Below are 26,179 nucleotides of genomic sequence, written 5' to 3' on the forward strand. Positions count from 1 at the left end.
TCTTGCTCGCTGTCTCGTAGGACAAGTCACATATAATCGATACCTTGGAGTCAGAGCCCAGTTTAGTTGTCATCTACGTTCGGTCGTGTTGTTTTTATTGCGTCAAGTGCGTCATGAGAGTGCGTACGCGTGTATCGTCGTCCACGCAAAGAAATTAGTATATCGGTCCTCGCTGCTTTCTCGTGCGATCGTTGAATAAAATGCGCTTTGAAAATGTTGCAAGAGGAAGCTCTGTACAAGAGCACATCTCCACGGTAAGTGGCCGAAATAGAGAATGGCTTTTTAGCTAGTGAATCTTACTCGCAGTTGTCGCGCCCGTCTTCTCTCATTCTCACGACTGTTTCTCTTTCGTTCGAACCCATGCATGGTTTCTAAAAATAACGCAGCGTCGTTCAAGGAGTATACTGTCCTGTCGTCTAAGCGTTGCTAATTATAGTCCTTTAAAGACACTCGGAAGAAATGACATTCTACGAGTAACTGATAAACAGTTAGCTAAAGACTTCGTTCGAAGTAATAAGATTTCAAGGTGTAGGTTGTTCGAAGATTTGACACTATTATCGATTGTCTTTTTTTCCTCTTTGCGTAACGATGTCGTAATAGCGAGTGTTTTGTTGTAACAATGAGGATTTACGATGAAATAAAAACTTTAAGAATCGTGCACGTTGTACCAGTGAAAACATTGTCACATGCTCCAAAAGGATATGTTATGTAAAGATTCCTGTCCTTGGAAGTTGCATACATTTAAAAAAAATAACGCGAGATTGACGGGATCGTTTTTATAAATTTAACAATTCCAGAAAATTTGATACTTCCTAAATATATTGTTACCATGTTAATTTATATCGTAGTTAATATATTTGTAATAATAAATAATATTAATTTTTAAAAATGTGTTGTTTTCATCATTATCTATATTTGTTAATACAACTGTCGTTTTTGCGTTATTTGCTGTTATATCCATAATTATTGCAGGAAAGGCGATGAAATTCAAAAACTCAATTTTATACAAACATTACCAAGCCTCTTAGCCACAGACTCAGAATCATGTATAACACGCGTGATACCAAAAGTGCAGCAGTCACTGGCTACAGCATCCACGGAATTCCATATTGCAGCTTCAACAACATTCAAAACGATCCTAGAGCAGAAACTTGTGAACCATAATGTCTTCAGTCGAACATTCCTTCAAAGTATCTTAGATTCCCTTGAAAAGCGTGATCCAGGTAAAGAAATTTTGTTCACTCTTGTACAACTAGAGTTGCTAGTTAAACCTATATCAACAGTTTCGTGCATTTGGTATTATTCCATGTAACTAAACATGTATATATGTACATTTAAAGTTATCTGTCATGCATGGCTGGAGACCTTACTGGATGTGATAGAGTTACTGCCGGTAGAAGTCATAAGAAAGCAGGTTTGTATAGGTGATCTTAGAAATTGATATTCAGAAAACTTTGTCATTTAGAAGGGCAAATGTATTGTAATTTTTGTAGCACATATGCAACCTTACAATATGATTATCGTAGATTGGTAATTAGGTTGATTTATTTTCTGTTAGTTGGTTACCTGGCATTAGACTAAGCATCAAGTACTCTATCAAAACTCATATGTTGCAAAGAGATGCTATGTATTTAACATAGCCTTAATTATACAAATATTTTTTGAAACTTGAACATACTCAAATATAATAATTAACATCATCATCAAATGTAATAATTATCATCATGGATGATAATAGAAATAAAATTATACAGATTCTGCCATTGACTGTAAGCAAAGGGCAATTGTCACAACCTATCCACTCCAGGATAATATGCAGCAAGATATTAGGAAAGATTTGTACAAGATTTGAATCTGCTCTGTGAGTATGTTTCATCTTATCAAAATCAAATATTTTTGTTATCGAGGGTATCAACTTTTAAACACTATATTCTTGAATGACAGATTAAACATACAGAAATTGAATAGTATGCAACATATGCCAAAAGACAATTTGTTCTCAATAAAGTCATTAAATAAGTATACGTATTGAAATTGTTGTCAGGATACAGAAGGAAGTTCTACCAATGGTACACTCCCTCTGTCAGGATGTAAATAGTGAAGTACGAGCTAGTATCTGCTTGCAGCTACGTTTTGTTGCCGAAGGCCTTGGTGCTGAGTCTGTAAAATCTGCTTTGCTACCATCTTTCGTAGAATTAGCAAGTGATGAAGAAAGCAATGTAAGATGCGCCTCTGTACAAACAATAGCGTATTTGCTACCTCATCTTCAGGAAGGTATGCTTAATGACTAGTTGTGCATCATAAGCATTCCAAGATTTTTGTAGTAAAATATGTCTCGATTAATTTTTGGACGCGAGTTTTTTAAGAACGCGATGCAACGTAGTTATAATTATTTACAGATACAATAAAAACTACCATAGTGCCACTTGTTAAGAAATTATGTGAAAATACACAATCTGTACAGTCAGACGATAACGTGATATGCGTCATTGCCCAAGAATTTGGAAAAATTGTACTCGGCCTAGAAAGTAAGATCTCTTATGAATTTAAATTTTGCTTTCACGATCGCAATGAATTGATGTACGATTGATATTTTAGCATGCTTATTACCTACGGAAAAAACATGGTTCTTAAAATATTTTCAACAACTTGCACAAATGGGTATTGTTTTAATGAAAAAAGAATCTAAGCCTCATCTTCCATTTGTAAGTGTGTACGAATACGATATAGACTCTGATAAAATCGAATGTGTTTTATAATGAAGTTTCTCCATAAATTTACACCTTTCTAGATGAATATTAATTTTGACGAAGATGAAAAATATGTAGAATGCAGAAGGTGTTGCGCGTTTAATTTGCCAGCAATGTTCATCTTTGTATCAAATTCCGTGGATGATACAGATGCATTACTTCTTACATTCACTGCATTGGCGAGTGATCACTATTATTTGGTTCGAAGAACTGTAGCGTGTGGAATCCATGAAGTGAGACTTTTTTGATTGGAATATGAAATTGGGATGTATGATTTTTTACTAGCAATCATAATTTACCATGCAGGTGGCCAAGGTGTTAGGTCCAAAAAGTGGACGGATAAAAACAGATCTAATAAAATTATTGAAAGATAACTCTGAAGAAGTTTTACAAGGTTTAATTCCTCATATAGGATTAACGCTTGATTGCCTGGCTGAAAGTCAAATTATTGGAGTAGATAAAATGGTTCGTATGCGTTTTCTATAATTGGACATTTTCGAAATATATTTGCCCTATTTATATTAATTTGTTTGTCGACTGCAGGATTCCACTGTTATGGAAATTGGTAGAGCTCTATTGAAATGTGAGTCGGAAATAGCAGCTACACATAATTGGAGATTAGTGTCTTCGATGCATTCACAACTTGAGATATTGCCTAAATACTTCCCAAGTGATTTTATATATTCGTATTTTGTGCCAATGGCCTTTTTTAGAATATTACACGCTGTAAGTTTTAAAAATACTCGTGTTTCATTTTTAACCAAAATATATGACACAATCAAATTTCAATACTCTTTTTAACTTGCAGAGGCCAATACCCGTTCGACTCTCCGCAGGAACTCTATATCTTTTCCTTTTACGTTATAACATGAAACCAATGCAAAGGGTAGAACTTCGTAGCAAATTGTATTCAGATTTGGCTAGTAATCCGAATTGTTATGTGAGAATGATGTTTGTTCGTATGATGATAGAGGCTTTGGAAATTTTCTCTTCTGCATATTTCAAGGAACATTTTTTTACTGTTTTATTGAACTTGGCAGAAGATCCTGTAGCTAACATAAGAATGAAAGTAATTTCTCTGTTGCCTCAATTAAAAAGTATGCTGCGGATGCCGGCCGATAAAAAATTATTAACTTTGTTAGAATCGACTATAACGCATTTAATAAATAGCGAAAAGGATAGAGATGTACTAGCCGAGCTGTCATCCGTTATAAAAAAATTGGATGATATATCGCTTAAATACGAAGGTCGAGCTGTAAGTAATATTCAGTATAATTTACTTTCATTGTTAGCGAATTGTGTTTGCATAAAATACTTTGTTTCAGACATCTGGAGCAGTTTCAAAACAGGGCACTGAAGACATTAGAAAGTTAGAGGAAGAGAAGAGATTATCAGGAATGGCAAATGGGAAATCTCCAGGCGGAGGTGCTACAATAAAGAAAGGTACGCGAGGGTGAATTTCCATAATTATAGCAATTCTTATTACTTACGGATTGAATATTTGGAATACTGTAATTGTAGGGGGGTGGCGACATGTGACTGCCGATTCCTCATCAAAAACGATGTAAGTTATACTTTATAATTTGAACGTCTAATGATTCTCCTATGAAATTTTGAACTAATTTATTCCGTTCTTTTTGTCCAGGCCGCAAACATCATCGAAAGGTAAATATTCGCTTTCGTTACGACCGATTAAACGTAAAATATTTTTCACAACAATGATTAAAATTAGTAATATTCATTACAGATAGCATAGGCTCACCTCGCCAATCAAGCGACGGATCAAAAGCGAGGTACATAAATTACATATCTACTTATTCCTCGCATATACAAATAAAACTAACTTTAATTTTAAGCATGATGCTAACGTCTAATATAACAGTAATATTCGAGAATAGAAGAGATAGATTTTTTAGAACCGATGAAAAAGTAGAGTTAAATCTCACTATCTTTCTTAGTTTACTAACAATATCATGCAAAACCTAATATCAAATTCTGCATGCTTTGCATCTAACAGAATTCAACTAACACATCCTTGGGAAAGAATAGGGCATACCAACTCAAATATTAGTACAACCCATACTAACTTTGACAATGGATCGTGCAGTGATTATCTAATGCAAAAGGCTCAGCAGAGTCGATCGAAATTAGCATTGCCATTTATATTGTGGCCGGAAACATGCGAATGCGACTATGCGGAAGAATACGCTTTCCATTCTTGTCCCTCGTCCGATTACGCCAGGTCTGTCTTTTTGGCGATCATGAGAGAGAACCGGCGAAGATCGCAGCAAAATTTCCTACTAACCCGAGATTATGCCCGCGAGTTTTCCACTAACATTGCCAGCAAGGACACTGCCACTGTAAGAACGCTTGCAGCTCACTATAACTCTTGTTGGCCTTGTAGCTCTATGCCGGAGATACCGGTAATGCTGTCGGATGACGAATTCCTGGTGGATGCTGGTATCAGGATACCGGTGCAGTTCTCTCAAAGCACCTCTAAGATACCGCATCTGCAAGATTCCATGTTCGGTAAGAGAAGAACTTCGTTCAACGTGAATCATGCTCGGCCTACCAGTATGAATTTCGACAAGGGAAAGCCTAAGAGAAACTCTTCCGTTGAATACGAAGATTGCATGAAACGAAGAACGAATGGCGATCAGTCGGACGATGTCAGAACTTCTATCGATTGCGAGGACGGATTGAGACTGGTAAAAGAAAATCAACAGCTGGGTAAGAAGGATCCTGTATACGTTGGTCCTTTGATGAGATCTAGATTTGGATTCGGTGTGAATCAGGAGAGAACGATGGACGACAAAATGAAACGACGAAATTCGTTAATAATGGATAAGGACAAACCGAAGGTTGTGCAGTCAAAGTGCACGTTGGACAGGACTAAAAGGAACTCCGCCAATTTCGACAAGGGAAAGCCAAAGAGAAATCTCTCCGCCGAATGCGAGGATGGTATAAAACGGAGAACCAATGGAACTAATCAAGCGAAAGGTATAAGATTACGATCGATCGATTATGAGGATGGTTTGAGTTTAGTGAAGGAGAATCAACAGCTCGACAAGAAGGATCCATTATATCTCGGGCCTCTGATGAGATCTAGGTTCGGGTTCAGCGTAAATCAGGATAGGTCGATGGACGATAAGATGAAACGCCGGAACTCACTGATAATGGATAAAGACAAGCCCAAGATCATACAGTCAAAGTGTATGCTGGACAGGACTAAACGACACTCTGCGAATTTTAGTTTAAAGATGCTGGATACGAAAGAGACTAAGCCTATCTTGAAGGCTCAGCATAGCTTAGACGTGGCCGACTATACACCTTCGGAACGTTTAAGCCGGGCTCTAAGACGATATTCGACCTTAGACGTGAATCATAATCAGGGACATAGTAAAATACCCTTAAGAAATTTTGTACGTCGTAGTAGAACCGCACCAGCTACCAGGGCTTCCAGCCCCGTAGGTTCGCAATTAAGGTACGAGGAGATCGACAAGCTGTGCCGGAAGTTCGAGGAGTACCAATTGTATTAGTGTAATTACACGGAACGCATTTAAGGTATCGAGAAATTAAAATCTCCATGTAAAAGGAGAGGGGGAAAAAAAAAGAAAATAACTGTATGTGCTGGTTCGCATATTATAATTGCAAACATGTTGTGCGTCGGAAAGATAGAAAGTTTCGCGGGATACCTTTTATTTTATGCATTTTGATCTTTTAGAAAATCTGAAGTTCACAAAGTCTACGTTTTCTTTAACGAAATAACGACGTATTTAGAAACTGTTACGAGATTGTCTCGACTAGATTCGTTTCGTCCGTAGTTGGCGATCGTTTCTTTTAAAAGGCCTTGTACATTTCCCACTTTTTATTAACGAGTTTAACGATGAATTTTTCTATTCGTGTGCAAGTGGTAAAAAGCGTTTATTACCGTTAACGCGTGCTTTACACAAGATAGTTTTTTTAGTTATTTTATCTTGTCCAAAGTATTTCCATGTTAAATTATAAAAGAAAACATTTATCTTTCGATATATCGTTTGGAAAGATGCATCGCGTGTTTTAGCGTTTGTACAAGTTGTACGAACACGCATGCTTGAGTTGGAAGACTGTTTTATTAGACGATGCCGTATCGCAGTTCGTAAGAGTAAAAAATAAGACTATTTTGCACTTTAATTTTATAGCTGCATATCTAATACGTATTGCTCTATCAAAGTTTACTCGCTAATCGAATATATTCTAATAGATTATTACATTTAGGAAACTATACAAAAGAGATAACGAAAGATAGAGTTTAATTATCTTAGTAGCCAATTGTAGGTCTAGTCTTGAATAGCTATAAAAAGCAGCTCTCGTTTTCCAACGTCCGTGAAATGGCGTTTTTTAAACGTTAGATACGATTTTTATATTTCGCTTTTTTCCCCGTCATCGTTATCTTCCTTTCAACGAATTCATTTAACGAAGGTAGATAAGTTTTTACTAGGACCTTTTACCGCAATTTTTATGACCTTTTTTAATATAGCATGAATTCACAGAGAACCAGCTTGGTACAGTATACGTAGATGCGCGTATGTATTATACGTTATTTGTAACAGACAGCGTTATATTAATTTAATCGTTTTCCATTATTGTATCGCGTTGCGTAGAGACCGTTGTATACCAGTTATCGTAATTTTCGATTTATTTACAAACATCGACACGAATGGTTAACTTTTATTCGAAGAAGGAGGAGTGAACTGACGAGAAACGAAAAAAAAAAAAAACAAAATCTTTTTGAGCGCAACTTTAGGGATTCTCGATTCCCCGATTCCCTCTAAACACGTTGAACGATTATAATTATCCTCTTATATAGCGGACTGGAGTTACTGTTGTGTCTTAAAACGAGAAATATCTACGAAAATATCATACAGTCTTACAGAGAAAAATCACGCATATATTAATATATATTATATATATGTATATAGACTGACCAAGACAATTTAGCGAATGTCTAATTAATAAAGTAGCACCGAGAGAGGGAAGAAAAGTTAATAAATTTATCGTGGAACGAAATAACGACAAGAGGTGTACAGGTGTGTACAGCATAGGAAGGGCACGTGTAATATCTTCGCAGAATATTTTCATTGAGCTTTTAATAAATGTATTTTGGGATGAAGGATGAAAAAAATTGAAATGAAGGATAATAAGACGCTTCGAAGCCAAAGATGTTATCTAAACGATACGATTAAGTATCAACGTACAAACCCTTAAAGGCATTATGTACTTGTATCATGTACATATACTATGTAAGCTTCACAGTGCAAGTGCCATTGAATAGATGCTGGAGACTTCAACGCCTGAAAAGAGGGTGACCGTACCGTCGAACGATGAAACTTGGAAAAATAACGCCCAAAATACATGTATCGTGCAACTAATACGATATTCACGTCCGATATTTAATATCACAGTCTCGATACGTTGCTCGAATAAAGGAAGATTACAGTAGTTATATAGTAGACTTATATAAAAATATTGTTCAAGAATCGAGGCATCGACTAATTCTTCTTATACGTATTAATAACTGGTTCGTTAGGCTCGATGCTTGTCCGTCTAGTTTCGACCTCTCATCATCTTTCGTTCGTTTCTCCGATCCTATTTCCGAGGATAACAACTCGATTTTATATAGAACGTTTTTGAATAATCGCTAGTCAATCCGTTTTTCGCGAGATTCGCCTGTATAGCAGTTAATCGTTGTTTGATTTTACCGTCGATTTTACGAGCGGGATGATATAGTCTTTTTTCTTGTACAAGCTACCGAACATCGAGAATAGATCACGCTCTTTACGCTTAGGGACTAGAGAGAGACGCAATTTACCGATCGATTGTTGCCGCGTAACGATATTAATTATTTTGTTATAATTGTAAGATCGTACGGCTACCGACTTATATATGTATAATAACATAGCGAAGCTTGTTGTATTATTTTTATAGGAAACTTTAGGGTAGCGTCAGCCGTACGATTTCGCGAGTCTAATGACAAACACGGATCCGATGATACTCGTATCTATCGAGTACGGACATTTCTCGATAGAAATTTCTATCGTTCTACGACGCGTTGAATTTATAGAAAGAGCGCGCGTGTGTGTGTGTGTGTGCGTGTCTGTTTGGCATAATCGTACGGTTGTTGGTTAACCATGCGATGAAAAGAAAAAAACTTCTTTTTTATAGGAAATCTTAGAATATACTATATATATACTATATATATATACACACACGCTAAGTATACATGATTTAACAAAAATTGAACAAATTGTTAAATGTGCAACTATAGGATCAGCCGTAGCGCGGGGAGGCGCAGTTTGAAGAAAAGCAAGCGAAAGTAGAAAACGAAGAAGGTTTACTCGGGCATGTTTAGAAGGATAACTAGGAAAACGCAGGGAGAAAGTAAAGTTTCTCGAATGTCGAATTTTCGCCAAGAAATAATCGCTTAAAATGCTGCTCCTTATTTTTGTACAGATCTCTTACCGTGTACGTTAATATTAACTTTTGTGCCAGAAAGTAAAAAAAAAAAAAAAAATACGCAGTATATTATATATAAGAAGTACACACACTCGTGCTACGCTCGTTTTACGTAATTGTTATCTAACGTATTCGTTTCTTTGTATACGTAGAGGAAAAGGATAGAAAAAAAAGAGGGAGAAGAAATGAGAAAGAAAGAGACGAGCGCTTTTATCGCTGACACTGTTATATATATATATATATATATATATATATTATACATATTGTTACGTATATCGCGTACGTAAACGTCGTAAATCGAGAATACTCTCGAGAGATAGAATTTTTTCGACCCTGGATAAACGTCGGTCGTCGACCGTGTTAAAAAACGAATAACGGCGTGGTGATTATCGAACGAAAAAGAAAGAAAGAAAGAAAGAAAGAAAAGAAGCACGTCGTGCGTCAATTGAATTTATCGCGTTAGAAACTGTTAGGGGAAAAAAGAGATCGAACGCTATGACCTGCGTGTTTCTTTCGGGAAGGAGTAATCTGTGATGACAAACAAAAAAATAAAGTAACATAAAATAAAGATACATATTTAAACGCGAGAACAAAGAGGAAACAAATAAATAACGCGAAGAATCGTTCACGTCGCGCATGATGAACGATGAAATTCGTCGAACGATATTTTTATTACTCGTAACTGCTCCCGTAAAGAATAAGGAATGTTACAAACAGAGAGAAGTGTATTTTTGTGAGGTATACCTGTAAGAAACAAAACAAAAATCTAGTTAAATGTGAAGAGACTAAAGAACAACGCGATCGTAGATTATATTGGCTCTGTCGATATTATACATCTGTTTTAATATACGTTACGAACAATAAATCGAACCTTTTTTGTTACACAACCCGTCTCTTAACGATCTTATCGCCCGATAATTTGTTTCCCATAAAAGAAACAGGGAGAAGGAGAAGTAAACGGAGAATTTCTTTTTAATCTCTTTATTTCTTCTACTTTCTTAATAAATCAGTGACTCGAGTCGCTACAAACTGTGTATGAGTTCCTTTTATAATTTACTTACGAAATACGTAATAATGAATTTTTTTTTCCTTTTTTTTTTTTACTTCGATCACCCTCGCTCATTCACACGCACCCGCTTACCTTGATTATAAAAAACTTCGAAAAAGATAAATCGATCGGAAATTTCCATTCGCCGTTCGATGGAATGCGTTCTAAACGTGTGATTATGGCCCGGTACGTAAGCTCCCGTCGCTTTAGCGTTTCGTTCGCTCTTTTTCCTTTTAATCCGTCGAATTCATCGTCGCGCCTTTAAACGCGCCGATGTTTACGCTATAATAATGAGGATTTCGAAAATAAACGTGGCATTTATATATATTAAATATTTTCTCGAGATTCTCGACAACAAACACCTTCCATCCCGCAATTGTAAAATACCATCTTTCCATTCTATATATTTTCCTCTTCTAATTCGTAGAACTCTTTCAGGGGGGGGGGGGGGGGGAGTAGAACTTAAACACACTGTCGAAGGACGATTTCTCGCGATTGGCTTTATATAAAATTTTCTCTATTTCTCTGAACGATATCTTCGCTTAAAACGAGGATCGTTCTTTCGAATCCTTTGTAGTACATTCGAACAGTCCGAACTGAATATTTTCTTTCGTTTTATGTCGAGAACGGATTGTCAAAGTAAACGGATTCCGATCTGCTCATTTTTCTTTTCTCTCCTTCTGTCGGTACTCATGCAATGTATGCCCTTATCGCCTAGTGGAATTCACGCATTCCCCTTTCCGATTCTTTCACGTAAGTACACATCTATCGCCTTAACGCGTGCCATTTTAAGGTTATAAATAATAGCTGAATAAAGATGGCACGGTATTCATCACATGCGAATCGTTTACGCGGAACCAGCTCGCTTGGAATGACTCGCGTGCAACCAACGTGTTACTTCTTTCGTTATATCTATAGCGTTCTTTCATTTGCACACGATCATCGTCCGTCTGATCAGCAGACTGTCTGCGGCAGAAGTATGTACAGGAGACTTCGTGACTCGATGCTATCGGTCTCGTCGAAATAGCCCTCGCATTCTTGCGCTTAACGTCTTTTCTTTTCTTTACCTGGCACACGGAGACGGTTGGATCGCACGCGTAAAGCTGCTCAAAACGATTAAGAAGGAAAGCAGCGTATTTAAATCGAATATCGTGTAGATAGATTACAAATCGAAGATGAATATTTTATTGAAAATCTCGTCGAATGATAGCTGATCGAGTATTTTTCTAATTAGTCGGGACAGCGTAAATAATTGTTGTTCGTATTGCGTATTCTACGTAATTACAATAGAGTTGTATTTTTCCAACGTTAAAAAATCAAGTTCGAACAAAGTAAGAAAAGATTTGCCATCGTAATTTCACGTTAGCCATTTTCGTCAAACATCAAAGATCTGTGTTCGTTTGCAAAATTGAATGTAAGATCGAGATATACAAATTCGAGAATCACGGTAGAGTTATAACAAGCTTCTTATAACTTTCTTGGTACTGTCGAAGGTACGACCATGAATCATCCAACCAGAGATCGTATACTCGAAATATAAGAAGGATGTACCTTAAGAATGTACTTTAAGAAGCAAACAGCCATTAGCAGTTCGTCGAACTGAAATATCCTTTTATCGGTGGCTCGACGATATCGCAGAAGAAGAAACGAGGACGCGTTAAGTAAGAATCGAAGAGCGTAGGAAGACGCAGCGCGTCTCCCTCGATTGCACTTCCCCCATTTTTACCCGTAATTACTACGATCGCGTGCAATCGAGAATACTTTCGAGTCGAGTCGGTAGCATCGACGACCACGAGGAACGGATTGCTTATGTATCTGTGTTCGCGTGTACGTACAAATGATTCGCGATTAGTTTCTTTCCTTGAAAACCGATCGCGACACCATTGCACACACATTTAGAAAAAAAGACAGATTTAAATTCACACGGAGAGAAGAAATATCGCCAGTCTGTCTGTCTCTCTTCTTACCTTTTTGGTTTTGTCTCTGACGCTCGTACGCTATAATATCTCTGTGTGTACGTGTGTCTCTGTTTGTATACATGTGTATATATGTGTACGCGCGGTAAAGCGTTTCAGATTGCTCGTATCGCATAAATAATCCCTGACGACGACAATACGGACCGCTCGCGGTTCTCCCGCCATTAAATCTCTTTCTCTCTTTGTTTCTCGCGAACCAATTATTCCATCGTTGAACGTGCAATTACACGAAGCGGCATTGTCACGCGCGAGCAAAATCAATCGAAACGCGTTAATGGTTACCGAAGACGATCTCAGCGCATTTCGTCACGCTAGATAGATATCTCTCAATCTCCTCTCGGGCCGTTCCATTCTCTTCTTTCTGTATATTATCTCGTATATACATTAAGTAAAAGTCGTGCCTCATCTTCTCTAGCGGCGATTCTCTCGGATCACAAAATAAAGAAACCTTGGTTACGCTAATGCCACACACCGACTATATGTACAGAAATTATAAACAGAGCATATATAATATACATATATATATGTATGTATATATATATATGTATTATATATATTATATATAATACCCTCGAAAAACGTTACTCACTATTCGTGATCAATAATATCGTTAGTAAATTCTTAGATATGGTTGTTCGAGGCTCGAAGGCTGGCACGCGTCTTCACGACTTCCAGCAATTCCTCGTCATCTCGTCTCAAGCTCGTTCGAATGCCTGGAGGGATCGTGTTTTTTCTAGAGCGTATCAGAGTGTATCGAACACGTTGTATGGCAACGTGCAAGAAACTCGAGTTGATTATTCTTCTGCGTTCATCGTACTTTTCGGATTGATCCTTTGTTGACTAGAAGCTATTTGTTAGCATTTGTAATTACACGATACGATTCGATTTTTGTACGTTGCAATCGAATATTTTTCTAAAAATGGAATGATAAAGAAGAAGAGACGATTCAATTGGCGATTTGGTCGCTCGAATAATGAGCCCCTTCCGTACAATGGAGCGCGTGCTCAGCCTTCGACCTGTCCGCGATAGTCCCTTTTACGGTAAAAATATATTATCGCTACGATAGTACTTAACTTTGACTAGCATGTGTTCGTAGAACCGATTCCCAATTCTTACGCCGCCACGTAGAATCGATAATAGCGATCACGTTAAACCGTACACTCTCGTCGAGACGTTTCATTTTTCGATCGCTTCGAAACTCGTTCTTTTCGGTTGGGAATCGTCGGATGCAACGTATAATAGAGTCGCGTAATAAATCCGTGGACGCACTCTCGTCACGCATCTCTATTATTCCTTTTAATATTATACAATATTTACTGGAAAATCGTGGGGTACAATGTCAGCTTGTATCTTAAAGATTATACCTTTTCTCGACGTTACGTTCTAACAACTTCCTCCGGGTTTCTACGACCCTCGCGAGAGAAATATAAAGGTCGATCGATTTAATTCTACGTTCGGATAATCTTGACATTTTAATAATATTCGTACGATTCTTGCTCGACAAGCATCCTTCGTGCCGTGTTCTATAAATCATTCGTATGGAGAATACGAGTTTCTCGTAATGTAATTAAGCATATGAAATTCGGACAGCTTGGACAGAGCAGAGCGGCTTGGTACCTGTTAAATTTGCCAAGCACGACAAGTGTCTAACCTTACTTTTGTTTCTCCGTATTTTTCTTTTCTTTTGCGTTTACGTCTCGCCATATCTACGATATTATAGAAGACACAGACACAGGTTCGATGCACGGAATGCAGAGTAGAAAATAAAAGGGAGAGAAGAGTCTCCCTGATTAAAAATGGTTAATCGGAAAATGGCGCTCGAAGGGAGCCACACGCGTGAACAAAAAATGATATATAAATCTAGCTTCTTTAGATATTTCCTACGATTTAATCACACAGCAACTATTATTTCATTCTTCTCTCTTTTCTTTTTTTTTTTTTCATTCAGTCTTGTGATTAATACTACTTTAATACTTTTACAATTCGTTATAAAGTCAACTGTAAGTATATAATTCTTTATACATAATCGCTCTGTGTGCGAAACAGCCTTTAGAGCTAGTTGCTCGTGGCTGGTTTCGCTTCGGATCCTTACAAAAAACCGTGGCGTGATAAAAAGGACAAGCGTGGCATTGCTACAGCGATAGTTGCGATTGCTCTAATAGAAAAAAGTAAAAAAGGTTAGACCAGAACATAACCTCGAATAATCATCGACGGACGTAGTAGTGTTAGAGAGTTATTACAATTTATCGTATATTACAAATTCTGTTCCGGCTCGATGAAAACAATTCCTTGAGTGTTGGAGAGGGGCGACGGGGGTGGGAATACAATCTATATTGTCGTTGAATCATGATTCCCGGTTAACTTTACATTGTTCAATGAACCTCTAATACGCATGGTAAACCCACGTTACCGTTGATCTTTTTGATTCTGAATACTGATTTGATTATCCACTCCGCGGAGCGTAACATGTACATGAAACAGAGAATAATCCGCTTTAATATATTTCAATTGCGAAAACACTCGATATCGATTCTTTCATTACTCTCTCTCTCTCTCTCTCTCTTTCTCTCTTTTCTTTCTTTTCATTCTTAATGGCCATATAACTCCTAGCATTTCTATTATTGCGTTCAGTATCACTGCATTGCATAATATCAATATCGACCAGCCCGACCAGCGCGTTCCAAAACTCGATTATCCTCGGTGCAAGATTCTATTAACGCGCGCGCGTTTCTTTGTTTTATTTCTCCTTTTTTTATTGCTTTTCATGCGCGATTTCGACATAAGCAAGAAAAATTGTATGCCATGAAAAAATTCGCAATTACAACTCGCGCATATATAATCAATCTTTTTCTTTTTTGTTAATGGCAATCAAAAGAAAGTTCGAAGCCGTGCAGACGTAAAATAGGCCTAACTAGTTCGATTTCCCTTCGATACGTCGTACTAGCTCCCTCGCTTAATCGTCTACGATATACTTTTATTATCAAAAAGATCCTGCACCGTTGAAGTAAAAATAAATATTCTTCGTTTCTTTTTTTTTTCTTTTTGTCGCTTTTTTTCGTAAAGAATTCCATAGACATATACGTTCTTCGCGCATACGAAACGACATAGATATATCTTAAGTACGAATAAAAAATATCTTAAGTACGTTTGCTACTATTACGAATAAAAAATGAGAAGAGAAATATAATATTGCAATTATGATTCTAAGAACTAATTCGTTGCGTAGATCTACGTAAATCTAGTAGGAAAATCATATGAAATCGAATGTACATGAATGTGTAAAAATGGGAACGTATTACGACGAGAATGATTACGAATAAAAATGTCTGCCCATGAACCATTAAAATGTTCAATAAAAATAATTCGAGTTTTATATCAGTTCGCGTATCCTTAGGACTTATTTAAATCTTGTTTATAATCTATACATAGTGCCATCTTTGATTGCCCAGAGACTACGATATCCACCATATAAATCTCGTTAAAAAGAAGACCATTTCACGGCTATATAAATGTTATCTTAAGCCTTTAGAAAATAACTAGTAAAGATTTGAAAACCCTGTGAACGCTATGCAACTGACTACTTTCATTGCATTTTCTTTTCTTTCTTCCTCTCCATCTGCTTTATCTTTTTGTTGTATATTTTAGAATGTAAATTGATGGTATCGCGTTAATCAGTATAAACACAGAATGCGTTGATTGCAATCCTCTGGTTTAACCGCTTTACAATACCCTATATAGAAGTATACTCATATAAAATAAAACATATCCAAAAAACGATATACTCATATAAAGTATACAATGCACACATTTGTTTTTATCCTAGGGCAGGATTCTTACTATACAAACTATTACAGTTTCTTATTGAGCATATTTTAGAAATTGTTTGAGTCGTTGTAGGAAGTATTTCAATTGTATATTGACTTCATTTCGACTATACGCTAGAACCTAGATTCTCTTACGAAAACTCCCCTCTGTTAGGTTCTTTTTGATTGTGCGGGTTCGCTTTGTAAGAAGACATTATCATAAAAAGACATAAAGAACGCAGAAAGATAACCGTTCTGAATAAATTCCTTACTATGATTCTTGAACCTTGGACCACTGGAAGATGATATCCTCGTTCTTCCCGGTTTAACGAAATGCACCTTTCATACCGTGTGCTGCTTCGAAGAGCGTTAATGGTCAGTTACTAGATACCCGCGTATAGTGTAAACAGTCACGATGCCCCGATTATAATTTCTACCATGAATACTCTTACTGGTTTTGTTTGGAATTCCTAGGAACTTCAAGTTTTCCGCTCTCTTGCCAAACAGTGTTGCTACGTTCAAGCTTCCTGTAAAAAGAATAAAACAATAAGCATAAATTATTAACAGAGAGTTAGCGTAATCGTAATGCAACAATTCCGTTAATCATTCTACTCACATCGGGAAACAAAAAGTGTTCACGAGTAGGTTGTGGCTGTTCAAAGGGAGAGCTACTCATGTATCCAGGCGAAGGGGACTCGCTTTTCTCAAGCACCGGGGTAATATTCGCGTAATTGGCGGATGGCGTCGTCAACGTTCTTCCTTGCTCAACAAGAATACTTCTGTCAATCTTGTAATACTCTTTCCCGCTGCGAGGACGAAGCGTCGTTGCCACTGCTCTGCCACCCAGTCTACAAAAAAACCGAATAAAAGACTGAGCATTCATCTTCTCTTCTTAATGACCTCTTCTACGCTTGGTCGGTGTTTCTTCGCTAGAGGGCGAAGAAGCTCTAAGAAAACGTAACAATTACATTCTCTACACGAGTACCTTACCTCAGACTGTCTGGCGTATCGGATGACGAGTGGGACGACAACGACAGTGTCTCGATGTAGTCGGACATATCGGATGTACCGCTGCTTGTGCTTCGCGAGTCGATATAAGGAGCATTGGACACTTCCCCTGGACTATTGAATCCTTTCGTGGCCTTAGGTAAACACGTGGGAATATCGGCTTCCGCTGAAGAGGATTTTGTAGGAATCTTAATCTTTTGAAATTGAAACGACAACTCTCGAAGCGGATCGCTGGACTTGGACTTCCTTGGTAGGCTGCTGTGATAACACGTAGGCGGTGGACTCTTCCTATAAACTGACAACACGTTTTGCTTTCTCGCCGACGTCGATGGGGTCAATGACAATTCGAACTCGACAAATTCCGCTGTTCTGTGACTAAGAGATCCCGTAGAAACGCCTGAGTCGTTGCTACTAGAAGAGTCTCTATTGTGACCGGTCTTGGATGGAACGGAAGAGGAGCGTCGAATTTTTATGAATGACGGCTGAGGTGAGGTTATCGATATCTGCCCGCTATCTTGATTTATCTTGGCTTCTGAGTTAACGCACGGAGAATGAGTCTCCCCTCTAACCAGGGAAGCTTTGTCCGCTTCGCTGGAACATTTGTGAATGGTCAACGTCGATGGGAACGTATGATTCTCATCGTCCAAATAGTGCGCAGATTCCGCAGAGTAAGATCGTTTTCTCAACAATAGACCAATGTTCCCGTTGGATTCTGTTCCGCTATTTCCCTCCAGGTAACGGCGTCTAAGGTACGGACTAGACAACATCGCCGAACCTGGAACGCGAAATTCAGAATCGGATCTCTTTTTCCCTCCCTCGCTTAACGCGGAACCTGATAACGCAGGGTTACTCGAGCTCTTTATACCGCTACAAATTCTCGACAAAATCTCCTTTGAACAAGCATTGTGCGCTGGCTGCATCGGTAGGTATCCAGAGAACGGTTTCTTTGGTGTTTGCTTTTCGAGATCCATGACTAAGTAATCGTTCTCTCGGTCCTTAACGTGGCCACATTTCTGGCATATCTTGGACGAATCTTCTGTGGGCGGTTCAGATGTCTCGTCCTTAATTTGATTGGAAAACTTCTCAATTTCCTCCTGTGAAATTCCACTTTTTGCTAAAAGATCTTTGCTGTTTTCATAGTGTTCGAGAGATTGGGTAAAGTCTATGTTCGCGTAATTCGTTTGTTTGGACTCAGGTTGCGTGTCGATAACAGGCTCGACGTTCTCGTAATTGTTTGTTCTATTCTCTGGGCATTCGCAATTGTCTTTGTTCTTGTCTTCGTCGTTCTCCGACTTCTCCGACTTCTTCGGCCGTTTCGCCGTCGCGTAAATCGCGATCTCCCCGCTTGCGTTCACAACAGGCATCTTACCTTCTCCAGAAAGTTTCACGGGATGTACGGCAACACCGGTTGGTTCAATTCCTGCTCCACGTCTGCAGTACGGCAATACAAAACCAGCCCAACTCATCATGTTTTGGCAGGGACATCCCGAGGATCTGGGAGATTGAACGGTGAGTTTAGCCGGACAACCACATTGTTGTAATACCACAGCTTGAGGCGCCTGTGGCGTATCGTAATTAGGATAGGTTTTTGGCAGTGCTAGACATTCTTTAATTTTCCTTGGCGTGTCGTAATACTGATCCGGTTGGGAACTTTGTTCTAACAGCATATGATGGCCCAAGATCGTTTTGGGTACGTCGTAATTCTCGTAAGGACCAGCAGCAGCGGTTGCATTTCGTACAACCAGCTGCTGCTTGTTACGCGAGTGCACGCAGACTTGTTCGTTTGGCAAGGGCATAGGAGGTTTCTTAACCTTCTTCGTGGCAGTGTTTTGGGACGGTTTCGGAGGTCTCGGTGGCAGTGCGCTAGGGCTTGGCGACACGCGATGAACGCTCGTTTGTTGTTGCGAGCTCTTTGAATTTTGCGAGCAGTGACATTCCATCTGCTGTGAACTGGAATAGTCACTGTCGTGGCTGCTACTACTGTACGAGGATAACGATAACCGATCGAGCGTACGTGGCTGTAGATGGCAACCAAAATTATTCATCGTTCCCGCTGGACTGCCTATACTGCTTGCTCCGGTCGTGGTGGCTAAAGTCGACGATTTGGATACAGTTCCTAGCTTGCTGATGCAGCTAGCGCATCTCTCGAGAGCGGATGTTCCTTGACGAGTAAGAGAACAGCTGCGCCATTCGCCTGGCTGATCGGTCAATTCCGACACGGAGACTGTGTCTCTGCTACTGTAATCCCTGTCGAGCTCTGTTTGTTGCCTACTCTCAGTGGACGACCAATAGGGGGAGCTTTCGTTCTTGCAGCTGTCGCACTGCTCTTCATATGTGGACGAGTAAATAGCCGAGGGGAAAAAATCGCTGGCCCTTGTTTCCGATCGAGAGAACTGACGACGCGGGCTCTCCTGCGCTATCTGTTCTCTGCTAACCGGTCGTTTTTTGGTCAGTTTCCCCTCTGCCGCTAATTGCAGCATCTTCACGATATCTTCTCCTTGATCCGTTATCAGCACGTGGAGACCTTCTCCTCGTCCGCATCTCGAACCACCCTCGAAGCAGAATCGTCCTTCTACCACGCCATATCGTCGAAGATGCGCAATTTCCCAAATACCGACTAATCTGGGAGGTATGCCGACGGTGATGCAAAAACGACGATCTTGAATGTGTAAATGTGCTGGTCCATTTGTGAGCTTTGCTTTCGATGGAACCGTGGAGATCAGTATCAGGAACTGCTGATCTGTGGGAGTAAAATAAATATTGTGTTAGGTCGTGAATTTTCAATTGCTGATTTTTTTAAGTAATTATTTTTTTTTATTTTTGAAGCCCATACCTTCGCCCAAGTTGTTCGAGATTTTCACTTGCCATTGTATCAATCGTTCTCTAGTGTCGAAAGCCAGAACAACCGTCACGTCTTGGCATATTATTGCTATAGTATTGGATTCCTTGTCAAGAGTGAAACCACTCTCTACGCCGAGAAAATGTTGCAAACTTAATGAAGCTTTCGTTTGACCTTGCTTATATCGATCCTTGCTATCTCCGTAAAGTTGTAAATGAAGACAATCTACAAAGGAGTATAACGTTTTCTAAACAACGTGCATTGTTTGAAATATGTAAACGGTCGAAGACTTTTTAATGAAAAATTTCCTTAACGAGTACTTTTTATCGAAGATCTTTCGAACGAAATGTGTCAACGACACATCACACGCTAACTGACGAGCACAACATGCTATTAATATAGTTATACAGACGTAGAAACGCACTAAATTCATTCTGAGACCCTTCTATGTACTTTTAACTAATTCTCCCTAAAGAAAATTTACGAGGTACTGGTGTCCCTAAGTTTTAAAATATCCTCGAGTTACTAGGGTCAGGTATTAATGGTTATTGCCAGAAGCAAAGCTCTTCTTGGAAATTTTTTGTTTCTCCAGCTAGTCAATCCATAACAGATGTGCCAGCTGCCACCCTTGGACAGAATCAGAGGGAGAGATTCTTTATGCTGATAACAAGTAAGGAAATTCTTTCAGGAGATATGATTAGGAATGTGGTAGGAAATAGAATTGGTATTGCTTTTTAGGGCCAGTTTGCAACATCTGGCATTCCCTTGTTCCTTGTAGCTCAAACATTATTATTTTCTTATCAGCATTGATAAGATTAAAGGGATTCATTCTTATGGTGCACAAGAATGATTCATTGTGAGGAATGCACAGATGTTATATAAAAAGGGAAGTGCTTTCATCTTTGACACCAAGAACAGAGATATGTGCTATAAAATATCCAACACTTCCTGTCTACTATCTACAGTTGATTTCTCATATTTTATGTTAGTGATAATATCTTATACTTCTGTAGGTGACATAAAAGGCAAAGTGATTTCTTATCAAGTATACTCCTTAATTGTACAAATAAAAATGAAGTCCATTAAAAGAATATAAAAACACATTTTTACCTGCAACTGGTGACAACTTCCTCATGACACACCATCTTGATTTCCACTGTAATGCAACAGACAATTTTGAATAACTCAATACAGACATAATTGCTTTATTAAATTGATATCATTTGATACAGTGTCGACAAACATGACTAGTAATCATATGCATGAATATCATATATTAGTATGCTACATGTTTGCATAGACTTATTATGCAGGGAAACATATACATATGTAATACACATTTGCCTGAATCTATTCAGACCCCTGTACCCCTGTGATAAAAATAAAAGAGTTTCCTACCCTTTCTCATCTGAATGATTTCTTTGATGCCCCAATGTAAATAAAAGAAAATGAGCTAGCTTTTTATGGCTTTGTGGCTCTTCATTTCTTTCACATTAAATACTTCCTTAAGCCTTCAACAAACTACTTAAAAGTTGTAATGTTCATTGAAATCACATCAGGATACCTTAATTTGACTTCTTGCCCATGACAAATAAACTTCACCATTGTACTTAAATTTCAATGGGCATAAAGAAATAAATATTTGATACTAACACAGGCTCATTGAAACATTCAAGTTTTCAATTACTACATGAAGCATGGCTGCTAATTAATATTTAACTATATAGAAAAAGTTTTAATTGAATGTATAAAATTATAAATTTTTTTACAACATAATTTTCAACATATTACTTTAATTTATGATGTATGTTCACAAGAGAGACAAAATTTAATCACATTTTAGTTGAATTCTGACTTTCATATTTTTCATTGATTCAATGAATGCTTATACATATACACCTTATATGCAATGTATATATGTATATATAACTGTTTGCCGAGCGCGTTAGCGCAAGATCCTTACATCATTATATAATTTTTTTTATTGAAACTGTACCGTACTCAAGTGACTTTGGAATAATTAAACATGAACGTGAGTTTGCTTTGAATTATGATCTATCAGAGCGGAGCATCGTTAAATTTCTTCGCGAAGATATGAACGAGCATCGTGTAATATTACATTACACAGATTTGTGAGATAAATTAAACCATGTTATTTTAACGAATATTGAATTAAGCAATTATTCTGCTGATATTAATTGGATACCTCGATGGTAAATGAAAAAAAGATAAGTGTTTAAGAAAAAATTCGAACGAAAGTACTTACCTTTTTGCCGTCGCGAAATTTGACGTTACCCTCGATAATACAATTGTTATCCACCATTGTAGAAGGCCGCTACTACCGCACTGCTTTTAGGTGCTTTTCTCATCACTATATGAAAGCATTCCGTTTACTTAACGCTGCATACTGAGACACTATGGAACACCTTGGAACACCATGAACAACAATACTTCCCGACACACGTTTTTCTTTTTTGCTCACTGAACAACAATGACAATTCTCGTTTACGAATCACGCGGCAAAATCCATACTCCGCACCGACAGCACCGAGCATCCATCTTGACAATCTTGACTTGCTGCGTGCACTACTGCGGTCCTGCTCCCTTTCGAAACCGTATTCTGCACATTATCCATTCCCCTGCACTTTGGTCCAGTGGCGTAGCATCTACGTTTTTTACTTCGACAAACTTTCTTCGCAAGCGCCGCTGGAATCGATGGGTACCGTTTACAACAGCAGGCGCACGCCACTCTCGCGCTAACGATTCGAATTCTCTACAGAAAACTGAATTTAAAAAATTAAAAGTTCACATACTATTTCCTATTCCTTATGTTATTTCGACATAAATTTGTAAGCTTTCGCAAACGATGGTCCATTTATATATTATGTATATCATACTTCATGATGTACTGAATTTTCATTAGTAAAAGAAATTAATTAAGAAGGTAAATTCGTGAACTTTTGTGATTATGTCTTCCGAATTAATTCCACAACGTTCTCCCTACATTTCTTTTAACCTACGAAATACATATATAAAGATCTACAAATTCTATTCAACAGTTCGAAGCAGCAGCTATAATAATAATAATTAATTTCTCATAAATTACATTCGAAACTTGGATAAAAATTATAGTAGTTGAAAGTGCAAACTTTGAAATACATGTGCTTAGAATGCATCTATCTGCAAAAGTTAAAATCAAATTGTTGCACTTAATGTAATTTGGTTTTCTTTCTTCTAACAGGTAAAACATCGGAAATACAGAAGATGAATAAATATATACAAGGATAATTTTTAAACAACAACTAAATTATAGATAGAAGTTTTTTTAATCATAGATGAGTAGAGAGAACGCCGATTTAATGTTTAAAAAGTCAGCCGAAAAGTGCGAACAAACAGTAAGGACCTCTAGCGACCAACGCTCGAACTATACGTACATTTCCTCGATAGTGCTTTTGGTGGGAGAAACATGTGTATGTACGTTAAGAGTAGAAATGTCTCGTACCGACAATCTGAAAGATAAGGGCGGAAAAACATAAAAATTGCGTTTCTTTGTAATGATTACAGAAATAACAATAATAATATCAAGAGCAGTCAGCAATAACCAACAACCACCACTAGCAACCAGCAGCAACCAGCTTGTTGGAAATAATTATACGGTATAATGAAAACTAAGATTATTTATTGCAAGATAATTATATAAAATGTGTTTAGAAAGGGTTTCAATAAACCAAAGTAGTTTAACAGCATTTCACTTTTTATTTATCCGTTCTCTAACCATTTCCACAAAAAAAATTAAACGAGAAATTCAAATAGAAATAGCATAAAAAAGATCGCAAAACAGCTTTCGAAAGTTCTGAGAAGTGACATTAAATTTCAAGAATTATCGAAATCGTGTCACCTCCTATGTTGTACGTTTACACTAATTATGCAATTTTACGAGTTCATAGTTTTCTGTATATAATTTGTGTAATTGCATAATTTTCAAATGATTTAATTCCGTTCCTCGACCGATGAAGGTGAAACTATTCTTCACATACGAAAATGATGATCAAAAACTTATAGATGCTCATGATACGGCTCACCGTTTTACCGCTCATTTTCAAATCGCCACTAACGACAAGCCCCTGCTTTTGACCAATTCTGTCTGAGTCAATGACTTGGTACAAACGCACATTTCCCCTTTCGCCATGCATACAGTTATTTCTCCCACCAAACGTACCGAAGAAAGAAATATGCGAATAGTTCGGTTATTTGACCGTCAGGAGCGGTAATTCGTAAAACGTGTTTTTGGTTGAATTTCTCTCATGGTCATGAGAGTTCTTTCTATTCATCTCTGATTCGATTATCATGCTAAGAGACGACACGACACGCTAATCGTGGTGATACTATCGTGTTGCAACGTGCCTATGTGAAAACTAACCTATATCGATATTTTAATGTTTTTGCTATGGATACTCCAATATTAACAAAACAACAACAGAAACAGTCATTGTCAGCGAAGAAGGGATCAGTCAAAGGATTACGAAATGTCTTAGCGCAACCACAAGATAGTTATTGGTAAGTATAAAGTCTACAATTCATATATAATTCTAATTAATAATTTCATTTTAAAGATACCATACTAAAAATGTTTATATTTGCATTATATATATATATATATATATATATTTTTAGGCCAATTGTTGATGAAGGAAAGTGTCCATTGTTGGAAGATATTTTAAACAAGTAGGTTTTAAAAAATTATGAAACATAGAAGATATTGGTATAAATTAATGCTTTTATAATTCATATTTGTAGATTAATGCCATCTATAAAACGTCCATCCAAATTAATTCCATGGTCACAACTTAGACATATGAAGAAAGAAGAACGTATAAAAGCCAAAAAAGAAGCGCTTCTAAAGCAAGAGAATATTTCTAATTCAGAATTAGTGTAAATATTCTTAACTATATTGTTACACACTTCTTAGATTCACATGTACTTTTAAAATTTACATTTTTAGAAATTCTGTGGTCTTGGGCATAAATCATATCACAAGATCTTTGGAAAAAAACAATGTCTGTTGTATTCTAATGGATGCGAATATTTCACCGCCGCTTTTAATAAAGCATGTTATTCATATGGCACAAAATAAGAAAATACCAGTATTATTATTGCCTAAATTGAAAACTGTAACATTAAACACCATAGGATTTGCATCTGCTGCGTGTGCCTTGAAGGTATAATTATTTAAATACATAAATGACATTTTGCTGATATTATTTTATTTTTGTAATTTTATTTCAGAATGTCGTGATGGATTTTACGGATCATCATTTTCATCCTCTGTATACAACAATATGTGATATTTTCAAGGATGTACCTTTACCAAAAAATAGGCTCCAATTATTCAAAGATATTGAAACATTAGAACAGATTACATCAGATAAAGAAAACAAAATGAGCGTTGAGAGTGAATCTCGAGTCTCGTCAGAGCCAATTAAACATACAGTATCTACTAATGTATATATGTATAGATCTTCGCGCAAAGAAAGGGCATTTGTTCCACCTAGCATAGTAGAAAGTTCCACAAATGAGCCCATTGTGAAAAAAGAAGAACAAGATAATTTTATTTCTTTAACTAATTATGATTCTGATGAATTCGATACAAGTATAAAGAAACAGACGAGATATATTAATATTCACGAAGATCGGCATCCGACAAAACGAAAAAAGTTTCCGAGAGTTACTAATACATCTGAAAATGTTAAATATTTACCTTTAAAAGTCAAACGGTTACAGGGTAACGTTAATCGTGCAAAAGCGGCGAAAGTTTCCAAATATAAAAAATAATGTCGCATCATAGTAGTATCATATATTTCATGAATGTCACCAGAGAATTTCTTATCTTACATGTTAATAAATATCGAATATACAAATACACTTTTTATTTTATTAAATAAATAGTCCTTACATCATATATATACATATATGAATACATATATATATGTATATATAAATATACAGAAATAAGGAAACTCTATTTTTTATACATATAAATACATTATATACAAAAACTATATTTCCATATAACTAGTTTATATATATAACAACTTTTATTTTTATTTCTTATGACAAAAGTGTTTTTACTGATTCATTCCTTTAAATACAAATAAACATTATTATACATAGTATATTAGGTCTGATTATTTGTTAAGATAAGTCAGTCTTTCATATATGTTGTGTCCACATAAAAACATGCAGCATAGCATGTCGTTGAT

General features: G+C 37.1%; 3 protein-coding genes across 6 annotated transcripts; 2 read left to right on the plus strand and 1 right to left on the minus strand.

Annotated features, from left to right (window-relative positions):
* The first annotated feature begins 30 nt into the window (after positions 1 to 30).
* LOC126915953 (serine/threonine-protein phosphatase 4 regulatory subunit 4-like) lies at positions 31 to 10,132 on the plus strand. Of its 4 annotated transcripts, none has more exons than XM_050721195.1 (16): positions 31 to 254; positions 973 to 1,223; positions 1,341 to 1,414; positions 1,755 to 1,861; positions 2,045 to 2,274; positions 2,400 to 2,528; positions 2,599 to 2,705; positions 2,792 to 2,983; positions 3,057 to 3,215; positions 3,294 to 3,476; positions 3,559 to 4,005; positions 4,076 to 4,193; positions 4,272 to 4,314; positions 4,396 to 4,415; positions 4,498 to 4,543; positions 4,768 to 10,132. In XM_050721195.1, exons 1-16 carry the CDS (start codon positions 214 to 216, stop codon positions 6,287 to 6,289), a joined length of 3,669 nt encoding a protein of 1,222 aa, XP_050577152.1. In that variant the 5' UTR covers positions 31 to 213; the 3' UTR covers positions 6,290 to 10,132. The 4 variants fall into 4 exon arrangements, with proteins under 4 accessions (XP_050577152.1, XP_050577154.1, XP_050577153.1 ...); XM_050721196.1 differs by having other exon boundaries at positions 34 to 254; positions 5,155 to 10,132; XM_050721198.1 differs by lacking the exons at positions 31 to 254; positions 1,341 to 1,414 and having other exon boundaries at positions 1,104 to 1,223.
* Positions 9,583 to 22,846, minus strand: LOC126915957 (uncharacterized). The gene is made up of 6 exons (XM_050721216.1): positions 22,186 to 22,846; positions 21,030 to 21,075; positions 19,914 to 20,144; positions 17,063 to 19,820; positions 16,689 to 16,920; positions 9,583 to 16,599 (listed from the first exon to the last, which is right to left on the minus strand). The coding sequence occupies exons 1-6, from the start codon at positions 22,240 to 22,242 to the stop codon at positions 16,591 to 16,593; spliced, it is 3,333 nt and encodes a 1,110-aa protein (XP_050577173.1). The 5' UTR covers positions 22,243 to 22,846; the 3' UTR covers positions 9,583 to 16,590.
* Positions 22,847 to 24,062: 1,216 nt separating this feature from the next.
* On the plus strand, positions 24,063 to 25,841 carry LOC126916005 (uncharacterized). The gene is made up of 5 exons (XM_050721339.1): positions 24,063 to 24,476; positions 24,594 to 24,644; positions 24,717 to 24,851; positions 24,922 to 25,138; positions 25,206 to 25,841. The coding sequence occupies exons 1-5, from the start codon at positions 24,367 to 24,369 to the stop codon at positions 25,749 to 25,751; spliced, it is 1,059 nt and encodes a 352-aa protein (XP_050577296.1). The 5' UTR covers positions 24,063 to 24,366; the 3' UTR covers positions 25,752 to 25,841.
* Positions 25,842 to 26,179: the final 338 nt, after the last annotated feature.

The sequence above is a fragment of the Bombus affinis genome, chromosome 5 (genome assembly GCF_024516045.1).
Source record: "Bombus affinis isolate iyBomAffi1 chromosome 5, iyBomAffi1.2, whole genome shotgun sequence".
Classification (NCBI taxonomy): domain Eukaryota; kingdom Metazoa; phylum Arthropoda; class Insecta; order Hymenoptera; family Apidae; genus Bombus; species Bombus affinis.